Source organism: Lissotriton helveticus, chromosome 1_1 (assembly GCF_964261635.1).
Source record: "Lissotriton helveticus chromosome 1_1, aLisHel1.1, whole genome shotgun sequence".
Taxonomy (NCBI): Eukaryota; Metazoa; Chordata; class Amphibia; order Caudata; family Salamandridae; genus Lissotriton; species Lissotriton helveticus.
In genome coordinates, this window is record NC_136057.1 from 2,077,466,703 (window position 1) to 2,077,482,550 (window position 15,848).

Genomic DNA, 15,848 nt, shown 5'->3' on the forward strand with positions numbered 1-15,848 from the left:
AATCTGACAGTAGCCTTGCCCAATTAGCCACATTGGGCAGGTAGTATGTCTTTGCAACATACCAATCTTATCCCAAGGTTACGACATACGTATTATGCACACTTAGCAATATAGGACTAGAGAACTATAGACCTCATGCGTCTTAAATGATACCTGAATATCACACCTAATACAGGGGGTCTTTACAAACCTGAGATACCTCTGAAATAACTACACGAAAAGTACCCTTAGGCAAGGGACGTCTTCACCCTCATGTTAGAGAGGTGCGCGCTCTAATCATATATAAGTACTGAATATCGTACTCGTGTACAATTTGATCGTATGTATAGACGATGTATCACCATTTGTAACCAAAGTATAAACTTTTCATACATGTTTATCGATTCAAACTAATATGCATAATCCAGTATACGTACGTTTGAACTTAAGAACGCCCTCACCCTCATGTTGGAGAGGTGCGCGTTTCCCATTTAGTCTGATTTGTGCAATTTGCAATCTTGTATGCTTTTGAATCTTTAGAGTTCTGTGCATTAGATATGTTCCCACAAGTCATATTATGATTCAGTATATTGAACACTGACCGTTTTGAACATACTCGGCGGTTTTTCCGAGTCTGTCTACCATGTCCTTACGCAACCCGCGTTAGGAGAATGTGCACGCGCCCAGCACGACGTCCTTATTAACTTTCTGTTCGCTTGCTCGGGTGACTGCTTTCCCAACAGCGACTGTCCCAGGATCCACGTATACCTCTCAGGCTTGCATTGGTGCCAGGTAATTATCGCTCGGTTTTATTTTCGCTGTTAGGCGTACTGCTGGCAAATTTCACTGTTGTTCTTTAGATCATTATTGCGCATCTAATGCGGCGGGCCCGTTTTGTCTATTGCTCCACAGATTGTGCCGATCTCAGACGATGGATCCCTTTCACTGAGTATACCATTGAGGATTGTGTGATCCTGCTGACAGAAGTAAGCACACATGAGGGCCCCCCCTTTTTTACCCCCCTTTTTATCCCGTGCACATTGTCCTGTGCTTTCATATGCTAAGACTAATGATCATTCCTCCGTTTTTCCCCTTTCCCTAGTTGATTATTGACCTATGTGGCAGCAGGCCACTGTGCCTTGACTTCAATCGATAGGAATAGGATTCGTCCTTTATCCTAGTGAGTGTTGCTTCATTTGACACACAGTGCTTTGCTCTGCACGAGAATATTACCCGTCGGAGCTGTAATCCTATTAATTTATTAATTTGTATTGCAAACTGTTCTTTCTTCTCTCCCCGCTTTGGAGCCAATTGACCCAACCCTTGACTAATTTTTCACGGTAAAGTGCACACGGTATATTTAAGATTAACTTTTTAACTTTTATGGCCATCCATTCATTGTATATTATTACTCCTTTTAGGTAACCCGCCCCTGTCCTCACCCACACATTCACCGTCCTGATGAAGACCCTGTTTTAAGGTCACAAAGATACCTACCGTAATAAACACTGGACCCTCATATCAGATGACTTAGAACAGAATGCACTTCCTCTCCATTCGTACCGAAGAGCCAAAAACATCAGAGATGAGGTTTTTCACTCCTTCCTTGATTCACCCAAACCGACCACTGTTCTTTCACTGTGGAACCTTCCCCTTATTGTAGGACACCACAGGTGTGTATTGTGTAAAGCCTGCGCCACAACGATACAGACCAAAGAGTTCTCACACAATTCACGCAAAGTGACTCTCAAATCACATACGAACTGTAATACACTGAACGTGATATATGTGATTCGGTGCCCATGTGACCAGCTGTACATAGGACAAACACAGCAAAAAGTTAAAACGAGGATTATGCAACACCATAGTCGGATACGGTGCGAGGTACTCGGCGCCCCACTGGTGGAACACTGCAAACGGTTGAGCCACAACTCTGACAACTTGAGGTGGATGGTTTTGGAAAATGTCAACCTGGGGCCCAGGGGCGGTGACATAAGCACCGTCTTGAACATTTGAGAATGCAAATGGAAGACATTTTTTGACTCCATTAACAATGGACTTAATGAATCTGACAGTAGCCTTACCCAATTAGCCACATTGGGCAGGTAGTACGTCTTTGCAACATACCAATCTTGTCCCTAGGTTACGACCAACGGATTATGCACACTCAGCAATATAAGACTAGCGAACTATAGACCTCATGCATCTTAAATGATACTTGAATATCACACCTAACACAGGGGGTCTTCACAAGCCTGAGATACCTCTGAAATAACTACACGAAAAATACCCTTAGGCCAGGGACGTCTTCACCCTCATGTTAGAGAGGTGCGCGCCCTAATCCATGTATAACTACTGAATATCGTGCTCGTGTACCATTTGATCGTATGTATAGACGATGTGTCACCATTTGTAACCAAAGTATAAACTTTTCATCCATGTTTATCGATTCAATCTAATATGCATAATCCAGTATACGTACGTTTGAACTTAGGAATGCCTTCACCCTTATGTTGGAGAGGTGCGCGTTTCCCATTTAATCTGATTTGTGCAATTTGCAATCTTGTATGCTTTTCAATCTTTAGAGTCCTGTGTATTAGAAATGTTCCCACAAGTCATATTATGATTCAGTATATTGAACACTGACCGTTTTTAACATACTCGGCGGTTTTCCCGAGTCCGTCTACCATGTCCTTACGCAACCCGCGTTAGGAGAATGTGCACGCGCCCAGCTCGGCGTCCTTATTAACTTCCCGTTCGCTTGCTCGGGTGACTGCTTTCCGAACAGCGACTGTCCCAGGATCCACGTATACCTCTCAGGCGGCATTGGTTCCAGGTAATTAACCTCTCGGTTTTATTTTCGCTGTTAGGCGTACTGCTAACAAATTTCACTGTTGTTCTTTAGATCATTATTGCGCATCTAATGCGGCAGGCCCGTTTCGTCTATTGCTCCACAGATCGTGCCGATCTCAGACGGCACATCCCTTTCCCTGAGTATACCATTGAGGATTGTGTGATCCTGCTGACAGAAGTAAGCACACATGAGGGCCCCCCCCTTTTTTACCCCCCCCTTTTTATCATGTGCACATTGTCCTGTGCTTTCATATGCTAAGACTAATGATCATTCCTCCGTGTGATAGCCACTTAGAGCTTCTGTTTGTTTCAATCTTTAGATAGCTGGGGCATAGGTCATTTCGCAAAGTCCTACCCCTCCAAAAAGTCACGGAGGGATTGGTCATTATATGTGGATGTAATCCTGGAACCTCCTTCAAGAGATGCCAGTTGCTTTTAAGAATTTTGAAGATAGCCCCACTGTGTCTGGTATATTTTGTTATGAATCTAACATTGGTGTTATGTTTTGCTCTCCTTTCCCTGCGTGGTTTTGTCATCAAGGTGGAATCCCTATGGATTTTACGTGTCTTATCTGCAGCCTTACATAGGGTATCCCTTTTGTAGCCTCTAGCTTCAAACCTGTTTTTGAGTTCCTGTATATTGGCATTGAATATCTCATCTTCACTACAATTCCGTTTGAGGCGCACCATTTCTCCAAAGGGTATGTTGTTAATCGTAGAGCTAGCATGTGCACTACTTGCATGCAAGACAGCATTACATGCTGTATCCTTGCGAAAAAGGGTGCCTTGGATCTTGCCATTTTTTATATAAAACTTCAAGTCCAAGAAATTAATACTTTCCCTGCTATACTCGACTGTCAGTTTTACATTCATACAGTTTTTATTCAGGTACTCAAAGTATTCCAAAAGCTCCCTTTCTGACCCCGACCAGAGGCAGATGATGTCGTCAATGTACCTCCCCCAGAACACGATGTGATTGGTCCAGGGGGAGGCACTGTGGTTCCATGCATGCCCTCTCTCAAATTGTCTCATGAAAAGACAGGCATACGACGGGGCAAATTTAGTCCCCATCGCCGTACCCCTCTTTTGGTGGTACCAGACATCATCAAATAAGAAATAGTTTCTTGTTAGTACCAGTTCCATCATCTCAAGAACCATCTGATTTTTATGCAACACGTCTGCTCCTTCTCTGTCAAGATAAAATTCACTAGCCTTCAATCCGATGTCATGTCGTATACAAGTATACAAGCTAGTAACGTCCAAAGTGACAAACCACAAGTCGTTGGACCACTCAAAATCCTGCAATTTATTTAAAATATCCTTGCTATCCTGGATAAATGAAGGGAGATTTTGGACATGCTTGTTAAGTTTTAAATCAATGAACTCAGACAGTTTTTCTGTTGCTGACCCGATTCCTGAGATTATGGGGCGACCCGGGGGGAATAAACCCCCCTTGTGTACTTTTGGGAGAATATAGATACAAGGGGATTTAGGGTTGGATACCAATAAGTATCGGTACTCCTGATCACTGAGTAATCCCATCTCTTTCCAGTCAAATACTTTGGAATTTATTTCAACTGCAAGGGCTCCCATCGGATTGTGGGACACCCGTTCATAGCATTCTTTGTTCCCAAGTTGTCTCTCAATCTCTCCTTTATAGTCCTTGGTATTCATGATAACGACGTTTCCGCCCTTATCCGCCTCTTTGATCACTATGTTGGTATCATCTTTTAGTCGTTTTAAGGCATCTCTTTCCCCTTTTGTAAGGTTGAATTTCTTATCTCGATAATCCCTGCTTTCCCTTTCAGGTTTATATAGGCTGGCGCTAACCCGTTCAGAGAATGTATCAATATTGTGATGGTATGTGCTCGGGAGGAACTTAGAGTTGGAGCGTAACCCACTGTCCACTGACAGGTTCTCCGAAATGTTGTGCTCGGATCGTATAAGGTCTAAATCGACATCCCTTTCCTCACTGAGGGTAGTCAAACAATGTAGATTTTTAATTTCAGCAATTGACATAGTTACAAGTTCCCCCGGATCACCAATAATTGGGCTACAAGAGGCCCAACACAATTAATGAGTGTTGATCGCAAATATAAGGAGATGTCGGAAATGGCGGCACTGCTTTGGAACCATCCACGCCGTCACTCTGATGCGGATGAGAAAATTTTGTTAGGTATATTTCAGCTAATTTTTCCATGTGATAGAGCTACTCTGATAGTACCCGGGAACTATAGGTGAATTACCCATAATGTCTCGGAATGTCTGGGAGGGTTGAGCTGTTTCGTATTTAAGCACGCTTGACTAAATAAGTAAAATTGGGGGTATTACCGGGCCCTCTATTTAAATAAATGCGCTGCCCTAAACCGATGTTTATGACCTAAAAGTCGAGTGTTAACTACATAATCGAATACGAATCTGAGGAGTAGGGAGTATGCCCGATTGTTTTGACAACCACAATATATAGAAGGGTTGAGATCTGTATCTTGCGCATACACGAATTCTGTCTTGTTTATGATTATGGGCTACAGAGAAGGACGGTCTTATGTTACTTGTTTACCATGGATGGGAATGCTGGGACTTGCAGTCCGTGATTACAGCGAACTACCTAAACCAATAAATAAGGAGCTGGCCACCGCAGCATTCTAAGATAGAGTCGCCCTAACTATGCTTACCGTTACTCCACTCATGTTACAAATTGAGATATGCAGTTTTACGTTTGTGGTCTCTCTATATTAGGTTCACTACTTTTGAACCAATACTCGACCTTGTGAGAACGACCTTGTGAGAAGGAACTGATACAGCTTCCCTCACCATGACTTTAAGCACCGGAGTGTGATACGTCACTACAAGAAGATCCAATACAATTTTACTGTAAGTTATGCATGAGACGCTTTAAATATGCGCTGTGTCACTGTCAATATAATCTGAGGGAGATGGTAATATGTTTTCCGTCTATTACTATAGGTTCTACTGAGGTCCACAAATAATTTAAGGTGGAATCAAGGCACTCGCACATAGTACCACCGAACCGACAGGACGACTAGGTCAGTATAACGGATGGGATACGAGCGTTTCTAAAACGGGAAGGTCACTTCTAAAACTAATTTGGGGTCCCCTAGCCTACCAGGTGGACCCGCTGGAAGCAACAGACCCGTTACGGGTATATATAATATGTTATGGATGGTTCTAGCACACAATCCACAAACGAGTTAGGGTGGTGGCAGATAATGGTATTACTCATTCACTTTTAGAAACCCAAGTTGTCGAGACAAACTCTCTCTATGATTCTTGAGGATCTGGGCACGCGCTACCGGTGTAATCTATTGTTCGGTAAGCGTTACCATTTACAATTCACGATCAAAAGAATGTTGAGGATTTTTGGATTGAAAGACCATTGTTGACAGTACATACTATGTTCATGTAAATGGGTGAGATACTTGATACTCTTGGTGTGGACACCCTGTCTATTTTCTTGCTTTCTCATGCTCGATCTATTCGAGGACCTGTTATGATCACTACTTGATTGAACTGTATGGATATTTAGTTTAATCTGCTAATCTGATGCTATTCCCCCCTGTATCGCCCCCCCCATGTATGACCCTGGTAATTTGAAAAGGATTGGTAATCATTATTTTGTTTGAAAATGTCAAAATGTTTATGATTAGGAAGGAAACAATGAATAAATAAATGAAATAAGAAATATACTGTATCGATGAGTGTGAGCCATGGGTGGCAAAACACCAAGTTAAAACCCTAGTTAGAAAGTATGAATTCCGATATCTGGTTTCCTGTTAAAACGTTTGTCAAAATGTACAGAAAAATAGAGACCATAATCCTTATGATAACGAAACTTGCATCGAGGTTGTAGGTGTTCCTTTTTGTACCGGTCATTGTATCATCTCTTGCAGTGTATGTTTTTATGTAATATGTTTTTAAATAATAAGGTTAATGATGTCTGCCTGACATGTCGAATTAGATCCAACTATGAAATGTAAAATTCATTGAGGTCTTTTTTATCTATCTCGATTTCAGCCCTGAAGAAACTCCGTGGTATGGAGTGAAACGCGTTGGCTGATTTTGTTGCAAATCGAACTGTGACTGTCTTTTAAAATGAACAATACAGAATAAAGGAATTTTTTCATATATTCAAAATTGACAGTTTTTTTGGACTTCTTTCTTGTGCGCCCCCATACAAGCCAAACAAAATACCGCAATTAGAGGCATTGGAGGTACCTGAGAGGGCACTCAACCAAAGAACGGCGCCGGTGCCCGTTCCAACTGATTTCATTATTGATCTTCTTAGAATTGCGATGATGAAAAACTTCTTTCTTTTCCAGAATGAGTTTTTCTTACAAACAAAAGGCGTAGCTAAGGGCGCTTCCTTCGCTCCGGATCTGGCGATCATATTCATGGACGATTTTGAAAGGAGATTTATATTCAGCGAACGGAATCCATTTAGCGAGAGCATGGATCTATAGGTCCGCTATATCGATGATGTCCTGATGATCTGGACCGGAACCACATCTAATCTAACACGCTTTCACACCTGGCTGAACGACCAAAGCCCAGACATCCAGTTCACTTTGCAATCGAATGCCAAATCTATTGACTTTCTGGATACTACCATATATACGGACAACGAACGGCTTCACACTATACTCTACAGAAAACAGGCCGAACGAAACTCCCTTCTAAAATACGACAGCCAACATCCGAGGGGATTGTGGGATAATTTACCGGTGGGGCAGTTCCTGCGCTTGCGCAGAAACTGCTCAATGAAAACCAACTACATGTTGGAATCGCAGGAATTAACAGATCGCCTGCTGGAACGAGGTTGCCCTTCAAGACTAGTTAAACGAGCACGCAAGCGGGCATTGTACAGCCCAAGAGAATGCTTGCTACAACCGAAAGACAGGAGTGATTCAACTAACACAAGGATGATCTGTGTGACAACCTTCTCCACATGGAGCAATGCTATCAAAAAGATCATCAATAAACACTGGACCCTCATATCAGATGTCTTAGAACAGAATGCACTTCCTCTCCATTCGTACCGAAGAGCCAAAAACATCAGAGATGAGGTTGTTTACTCCTTCCTTGATTCACCCAAACTGACCACTGTTCTTTCACTGTGGAATCTTCCCCCTATTGTAGGACACCACAGGTGTGGATCGTGTAAAGCCTGCGCCACAATGATACAGACCAAAGAGTTCACACACAATTCAAGCAAAGTGACTCTCAAATCACATACGAACTTTTATACACTGAACGTGATATATGTGATTCGGTGCCAATGTGACCAGCTTTACATAGGACAAACACAGCAAAAAGTTAAAACGAGGATTATGCAACACCATAGTCGGATACGGTGCGAGGTACGCGGCGCCCCACTGGTGGAACACTGCAAACGGTTGAGCCACAACCCTGACAACTTGAGGTGGATGGTTTGGGACAAAGTCACCGTGGGGCCCAGGGGCGTGACATAAGCACTGTCTTGAACATTCGAGAATGCAAATGGATGACATTTTTTGACTCCATTAACAATGGACTTAATGAATCTGACAGTATCCTTGCCCAATTAGCCACATTGGGCAGGTAGTACTTTGCAACATACCAATCTTATCCCTTGGTTACGACCTACGTATTATGCACACTCAGCAATATAGGACTAGCGAACTATAGACCTCATGCGTCTTAAATGATACCTGAATATCACACCTAATACAGGGGGTCTTTACAAGCCTGAGATACCTCTGAAATAACTACACGAAAAGTACCCTTAGGCCAGGGACGTCTTCACCCTCATGTTAGAGAGGTGCGCGCCCTAATCCATATATAAGTACTGAATATCGTACTCGTGTACAATTTGCTCGTATGTATAGACGATGTGTTATCATTTGTAATCAAAGTATATACTTTTCATCCATGTTTATCGATTCAACTTAAGATGCATAATCCAGTATACGTACGTTTGAACTTAGGAACACCTTCACCCTCATGTTGGAGAGATGCGCGTTTCCCATTTAGTCTGATTTGTGCAATTTGCAATCTTGTATGCTTTTGAATCCTCAGAGTCCTGTGTATTAGAAATGTTCCCACAAGTCATATTATGATTCAGTATATTGAACACTGACCGTTTTGAACATACTCAGTGGTTTTTCCGAGTCTGTCTACCATGTCCTTACGCATCCCGCGTTAGGAGAACGTGCACGCGCCCAGCTCGGCGTCCTTATTAACTTCCCGTTCGCTTGCTCGGGTGACTGCTTTCCGAACAGCGACTGTCCCAGGATCCACGTATACCTCTCAGGCGGCATTGGTGCCAGGTAATTAACCGCTCAGTTTTATTTTCGCTGTTAGGCGTACTGCTGACAAATTTCACTGTTGTTCTTTAGAACATTATTGCGCATCTAATGCGGCGGGCCCCTTTTGTCTATTGCTCCACAGTTCGTGCCGATCTCAAACGACGGATCCCTTTCCCTGAGTATACCATTGAGGATTGTGTGATCCTGCTGACAGAAGTAAGCACACATGAGGGCTCGCCCCGCCGTTTTTTACCCCCCCTTTTTTATCATGTGCACAGTGTCCTGTGCTTTCATATGCTAAGACTAATGATCATTCCTCCGTGTTTCCCCTTTCCCTAGTTGATTAATGACCTATGTGGCAGCAGGCCATTGTGCCTTGACTTCAATCGATAGGATCAGGATTTGTCCTTTATCCTAGTTAGTGTTGCTTCATTTGTACACAATTCTTTGCTCTGCACGAGAATAATACCCGTCGGAGCTGTAATCCTATTAATTTATTAATTTGTATTGCAGACTGTTCTTTCTACTCTCCCCGTTTTGGAGCCAATTGGCCCAACCCTTGACTAATTTTTCACGGTAAATAGCACACGCTATATTTAAAATTACCTTTTTTAATTTTATGGCCATCCACTCATTGTATATTATTACACCCTTTAGGTAACCCGCCCCTGTCCTCACTTACACCTTCACCGTCCTGATGAAGACCTCGTTTTAAGGTCACAAAGATACCTACCGTATTCTTGGGGTCGAAACGTCAACAGCCTACTTCCCAATCAGCTGGCGCCACCCATATTGAGGAGATTTATCCAATGCGCCTTCCTTATGGTTCAACTGAAATGGTTTTTTGAACATTGATTGCTCTTCCTGTGCCATGCTGGCTCTATGTTGAAGCTAGCATTGAGTAATTTAACCAACCTTTAGCTATTAACTAGCTCTGTGTATTTCTTTGAACCTTGCACCAACTTTCCTCTCACATTCACCCCTTTACCCTTTCCTCTCTTGGGGCACTGAAAACCTAACAATTGTATGATATAATGTATCTTTGTGCACATTGTGATTAAATAACGGTGTGCCCGAATAAAGTTTTTGTATTTTTGTATTTATGTATGAATATTTGTTTGTAAAGTCCTCTTTGGCTAAACGCTATACACTGGGACCCCTCTCTACTGTATCGCCTTGGACCCAGGTCCTAGTGACTTTAATGGGTTTACCCTCTTACTGTAACGCAAGCTTATTTATTATTTATTTATTTTATTTTTTTGCAGTTTTCTATAGCGCTAGCCAGACCCGGAGGTATCGGAGCGCTTAACTGCATTGATATAAACAGATTAAATTGTTATAAACAGATTGTTACACCAGGAGTGCTCAGGTAAATAGTAAGTCCAAAGTCTAAGGAGGTTCGATAATCCGCTTTGACGTAGTTTCTGGTCTTTTGTCTTGTGGTCGGGAGTTAAAGAGGATCCGTTTTTACTTTGTGAGGATTTGATTGAGGAAGAGTGTTTTGAGCTGGCTCTTGAAGGCTCTGTAGGAAGAGTTTGTCCTAATGTGTATGGGAATGGCATTCCAGATTTTGGGTGCATTTCCGGTGAAGGACCTAGATAGAGTCTTTTGTTTGCAGGTTTTCGGAGGGATGAGAAGCAGGGAGTTAGTGCTTCTGAGGTTTCTTGTCTGTCCCGCTTTCTTGAGTTTGGCAGCTAGATAGGTGAGTTTGCCAGTATGTAGAGCTTTGTGTGTGAGGCAGGCGGTTCTGAAATTAGCTCGCATTTCTACTGGGAGCCACTTGAGTTCGGTTAGCGCGGGAGTGATGTGTTCATATTTCTTCACTCCCGACACCATTCTGGCTGCTGCATCAAGTGTTGTTCTAAGTGGAGCCAGGTGTATTTTAGCCGTGCCTGTGAGGGTGGCGATCCCGTAGTCTAATCTGGATAGGACAAGGGACTGCGTGGCTTGTTTGAGGTCCGTTGGTGGGATGAAGGGTTTGATTTTACTTAGTAGCTTTAGGTTGAAGAAGGCAGCTTTAGCGGTGCTCTTGATGTGTTTAATCATATCCAAGTTAGGGTCCAGAGTGATACCCAATGACTTCACTGAGTCTGCTGGGATGAGAGTGCAGTCTAGAGCATCAATAGCCTTTAACCATTCCGTGATCTGCGGGGTCTTTTCCTTGCTGGCTAGGAGAAGAATTTCCGTTTTGTTTTGATTTAGTTTCAGATGGTTGCGGGACAGCCACTCTTGTACTTCTCTTAGGGTGATGTTTAGTCTTTGTATGTCTGCTAGGGAGGAGGTTTCTAGGTATATCTGGGTGTCGTCGGCATAGAGATGGAAGGGAATGTTGGCTTGTTTAAGGATGACGGTGAGTGGCTCCATGTAGATGTTGAATAGTGCGGGTGATAGCACTGACCCTTGGGGGACACCTCTAGTTATAGGGTGTGGGTCGGACGTGAAGTTTCCTATTTTTATTCTTTGAGATCGGTTTTGTTGGAAGGAGGTGAACCACTGTGCAACCACTCCATTGGCACCTACCCTATCTGTGAGAGTGTTGATGAGTAGTTTGTGGTCGACCGTGTCAAAGGCCGCCGAAAGGTCCAGGAGTATGAGTAGGCAGCAGCGTTTTTTGTCTAGTGATTTGTGCATATCATCTATGACATTTAGGATGGCAGTCTCTGTGCTACATCCTTTCCTGAAGCCTGATTGGTGTGGGTCGAGGAGGTTGTTGATGTCCATGTGGTGGGTGAGTTGACGGAGAACACATTTTTCTAGTAGTTTTGCTAGGAAAGGAAGATTGGATATAGGTCTGTAGTTGCTAAGATCGTTGGGGTCAGCACCAGCCTTTTTTATTAGTGGTGTTACCTGGCTTACTAGTAGCATTTGATTTACAGGCCCTTGAAACACCCAGTGCACTGTTCTAAGGGCTTATTAGTAAATCAAATATGCCAATCATGGAGAACCAATCATAACACAACTTACAGTAGGAGCACTCGCATTTTAATACTGAATAGCAGTGAGAAAGCGTGCAGAGACACTAAACCAGCAAAACGAAGTTGAGCATATCAAAAACAGGAGGTCAGAAAGCAAAAAGACAGGGGGGACAAACCAAAAGATGCCAGGCCTAACTGAGCGTAACTGCAAATCCCAGAATGTCACATCATGCCGGATGAACAAATACAAGACTGACTGGCCACGCATGGCATAGATCAGGGTGGCAACTGTGTACTAGTTTAATTTTATACTTCGTGCAAACTTCCATTCAAATGTAAATGGCATTTTACTAGTCAGCTTCGCTCTCTTATGTTGCACCAAAAGTCGGTAAGAGATGAGTGGAAATTTGCTCTACACTGGAGCAAATCCTCATGGTGCCAAAAACTTCCTCGCTTCTATGCTATTACTGTGCATTATCCAAGTGAAAGACATCCATATAAAACGATTTTTAAGAATTCTACTCAAGCTAAAATGGAAACATGAGGCCTTGTTGGTTTGATTAATTATCGGATGTAAATCGTTGCTTTTCGTTTTGCAGCAGCAAGGCTGACCAGGAGAAGGGGGAGTGGCATGAGAAGCCGATCTGACAGCTGGGCAGCGGCTGGAGGCGATCACAGGCAGAGCTACCAGTGAGAGGAGTGGGACCACTCCGGCGGAGGCTTCGTGGCAACCGGCTGCAGAGCGCCCCCATAGGCCGGCCCGGCTGCTGCGGCTCCTGCGGCTCCTCCGGCTCCCTCGGCGTGGCGGCCAATGGTGACGTCAGCAGAAGTTTAGGAAGCGCTGAAATTTAACACCCAGCACCGGGGAGAGCTGCAGCGGCGGCTCTCCCTTCCAGCAAGAGGCGCCGAGGGACTCCCACTGGACCCGGCTCTCCCACGTCCACTCACGCCGGTACCGCTGCGGGGCGCCCCACCGGCGGCATCTCAGGTCTGTGGCATCCTCAGAGCCGGCTACGCCAGCACTGAACCGTGGGACCCCCTCTTCTGAGCCAGAACATAGCGCAAAGAGTCGGGCTTAAGTTTCAAGCCGCTGCACAGAAGATCCCACTGGCAACCCCTGCCTGGCCGAACCACAGCATGGAATACTCTGCTTTCAAGCACTGACTGGGACATCCCTGTAACCAGGTCTGTCTGGAACAAGCACAGCCTGGGTCACTCCTCTGAGAGGCACTGCCTGATAGAAGTACCGCCTGTGTCTGCGAGGCGCTGTCTGATAGAGTACAACTCTTCTATCGAACCCGGACTGAAAGAAGAAGCGCTCGTGACTGTCATCGCGGCCAGGATTACCACTCTGAAAAGGACTGCATGGGACGGCCACTTTTACAATCTCTATTTACCTGGAATAATTGCTCCCTGGACGCCCATCTAACAAGCCCTGCTTGCACCCCCGGGGCCACCTTTCTTTGAAGCACTTACTGGGACCTCCCTCGGGGGATGAAGGGGAGCCTGGGACATCTGTGTCTGTGACTGCCAGGGTCGCCTCTCAGTGGAGCAGCGTCTGCCCCCTCCCCCCTCCCCTGCACTGCCAGGTTCGCATCTGTGGGGCGCTGCTTTGGACACCCGACTCCCTCTGCCAGGTTCACCTCAGTGAAGAGCTGCCAGTGAGACCCCTCTTCCTGTCAGGGTCACCTCTCCGTGAAGCAGCGCTCGTGACAACCCGCTGGTAACGCGCTGAATGGGAGAAGCGCAGCTCGAGGCACCACTCTCTCAGAATCACTGCCAGGGCCCCGCCAGCTGCACCTCTCTCTACCACTCCAAACCACCTATCTGTGAAGAAGGTGCTGTTGACGCTCTATAGCGCACTGAAGAGGAGTCGTGCTCCAGGGGAGGCCACTCTGGCACATACTGCCTGGGTCACCACTCTGTTAGGCACTGCACTGGATACCTCGCTAGCACTGCATGCAGTTCCATCTCCGTGAAGCACTGCACGGGACAGCCCTCGCCACCCCTGCAGGATCACCTTCTGTGAAGCACTCTGCAGGAGACAGCCCTCTCCACCACTGCAGTCACCTCTCTGAGAAGCACTGCACGAGACAGCCCTCTCCACCACTGCAGTCACCTCTCTGAGAAGCACTGCACAGGACAGCCCTCTCCACCACTGCAGGGTCACCTCTCTGAGAAGCACTGCACAGGACAGCCCTATCCACCACAGCAGGATCATCTGGGAAGCACTGCACAGGACAGCCCTCACCACCACTGCAGGGTCACCTCTCCGTAAAGCACTGCACGAGACAGCCCTCTCCACCACTGCCTTCACCTCTCTGCTGGGGACGGCACAGCCTGTCAAGGGATAAAACCCAGGACATCCTTCTGCCCACCTGACTGCCGAGCCCTTTTGGGATATCACCTGCCCCCTCTCCCACACACCGGACATGAGGAGCGCCGAGCAGCGTCCGGGGGAGCCTGCACACATCTGAGTTCATGGACAGCACCTGAGACCCGCAGCGTTTCCAGTTGCCTTCTGTTTTCGTTTTGAACCTCGCTGCTTGGACAAATGCATACAAATGCATTTAGGAGCCCAACGGACAAGGAGTGGAAACATCTCTCCCACATCAGAGACGTGAGTATCCAAACATGTGGCACATGCTTGGCTGAGTAAAGGTTTATCCCGCACCTCCGGTGCCAATGTATTTGTTCACCATCTGCCCGGTAGCTGGTGTGTGTCAGTAAACTTACTGCTGCGTTGCTCCTCCCCGACAAACTTTCCGGTGGGGTAGAGATGTGTCAGTGCTTTTATCGGCGTGGTCATTCATGTACAGTTATCATGTGGAGGGGGCTGGGGTGGCTGCAGAGCAGGATGACAGAGACTCGGCCCCCCTGGCCCCCCTACGACTAGAGCGCTGGCTCCCGTGGATCAGAAAATGACCTCTCCCACAGCAGCTCCCGGTCTTGACTTGCCCTCTGGGGCAGTCTGACAGATGCGCATTCGGCGCGGAATACTTTTTAAGTAAAACGGCGCTTATGTGAGGCTAATTCCCCTTTTTCCACAGTGCACGCAGTACATTTGAGAAAGGGCCAGTGTGTATGTCAGTTTGTAGATGAGGTGTTAATGCGCCGCTATTTCTGGAGACGGCGTCGTCCCCTGTGGTCCCAGTCGCTCGGCTTGGGAGGTGTCACAGCCCCATGTCGCGGTCAGTTAAAATACAGCACAGGGAGTTGCATGTGCCGCGGAGCTATTTAAAGCTTCCTCAGAGATGAATGCTCTGGTTGTACGTCCACCGGGCATGTCTGCCGTGGCAGGGGGTGGGGGTTGGGGTAGCGAGAGCTCAGCTCCCAGAGCCTCCGGCGCCGGGAGGAGGGGAGTATCCCAGAAGCCCCTCCCTCCCAGAGCTGTATCAACTTGTTCTGTGCGGAGGGAGAGGGGGACCGCAGCACTTACACGTAGATGCCCAGATGGAGGCGTCAGAAAGCTGGGCGTGGCTTCCATTGATGCGGCAGGTGTAGTGCCACCGGGGCCCAGAGCCCTGCGGGTCCAACTGAACCCTGGTTATTGCTATGATTCACAGTTCAGGCAGCGACCAGGGGCCTCGTTTCCTCCCTTGCACTCGGGCCCATGACACACTGGCTACGCACTCCACTGTCAGCAAGTTGAGGCTGTGACTTACGGCTTTAGTAGGCCAGGGTTCCAGGTCGGAGTCCAGCGACTTGCTGCTGGGCACCCATGGATCCGCTCCAGCCTTCCTTGGTTTGACTGACAGTTATGAGCACTGCCACACTTGTGCCTCAGCATCCTAGAA

At 46.1% G+C, this 15,848-nt stretch overlaps 1 protein-coding gene across 1 annotated transcript in view; it reads left to right on the top strand.

Annotated features, from left to right (window-relative positions):
• Positions 1–12,725: 12,725 nt before the first annotated feature.
• The window catches only part of COL24A1 (collagen type XXIV alpha 1 chain), a 979,161-nt gene continuing 976,038 nt past the window's right edge, over positions 12,726–15,848 (top strand). Inside the window, exon 1 of the mRNA XM_078645481.1 lies at positions 12,726–14,671. Within this exon, the coding sequence (XP_078501607.1) occupies positions 14,616–14,671 (56 nt within the window). The 5' untranslated portion in view covers positions 12,726–14,615. The remainder of the gene's footprint in view (positions 14,672–15,848) is intronic.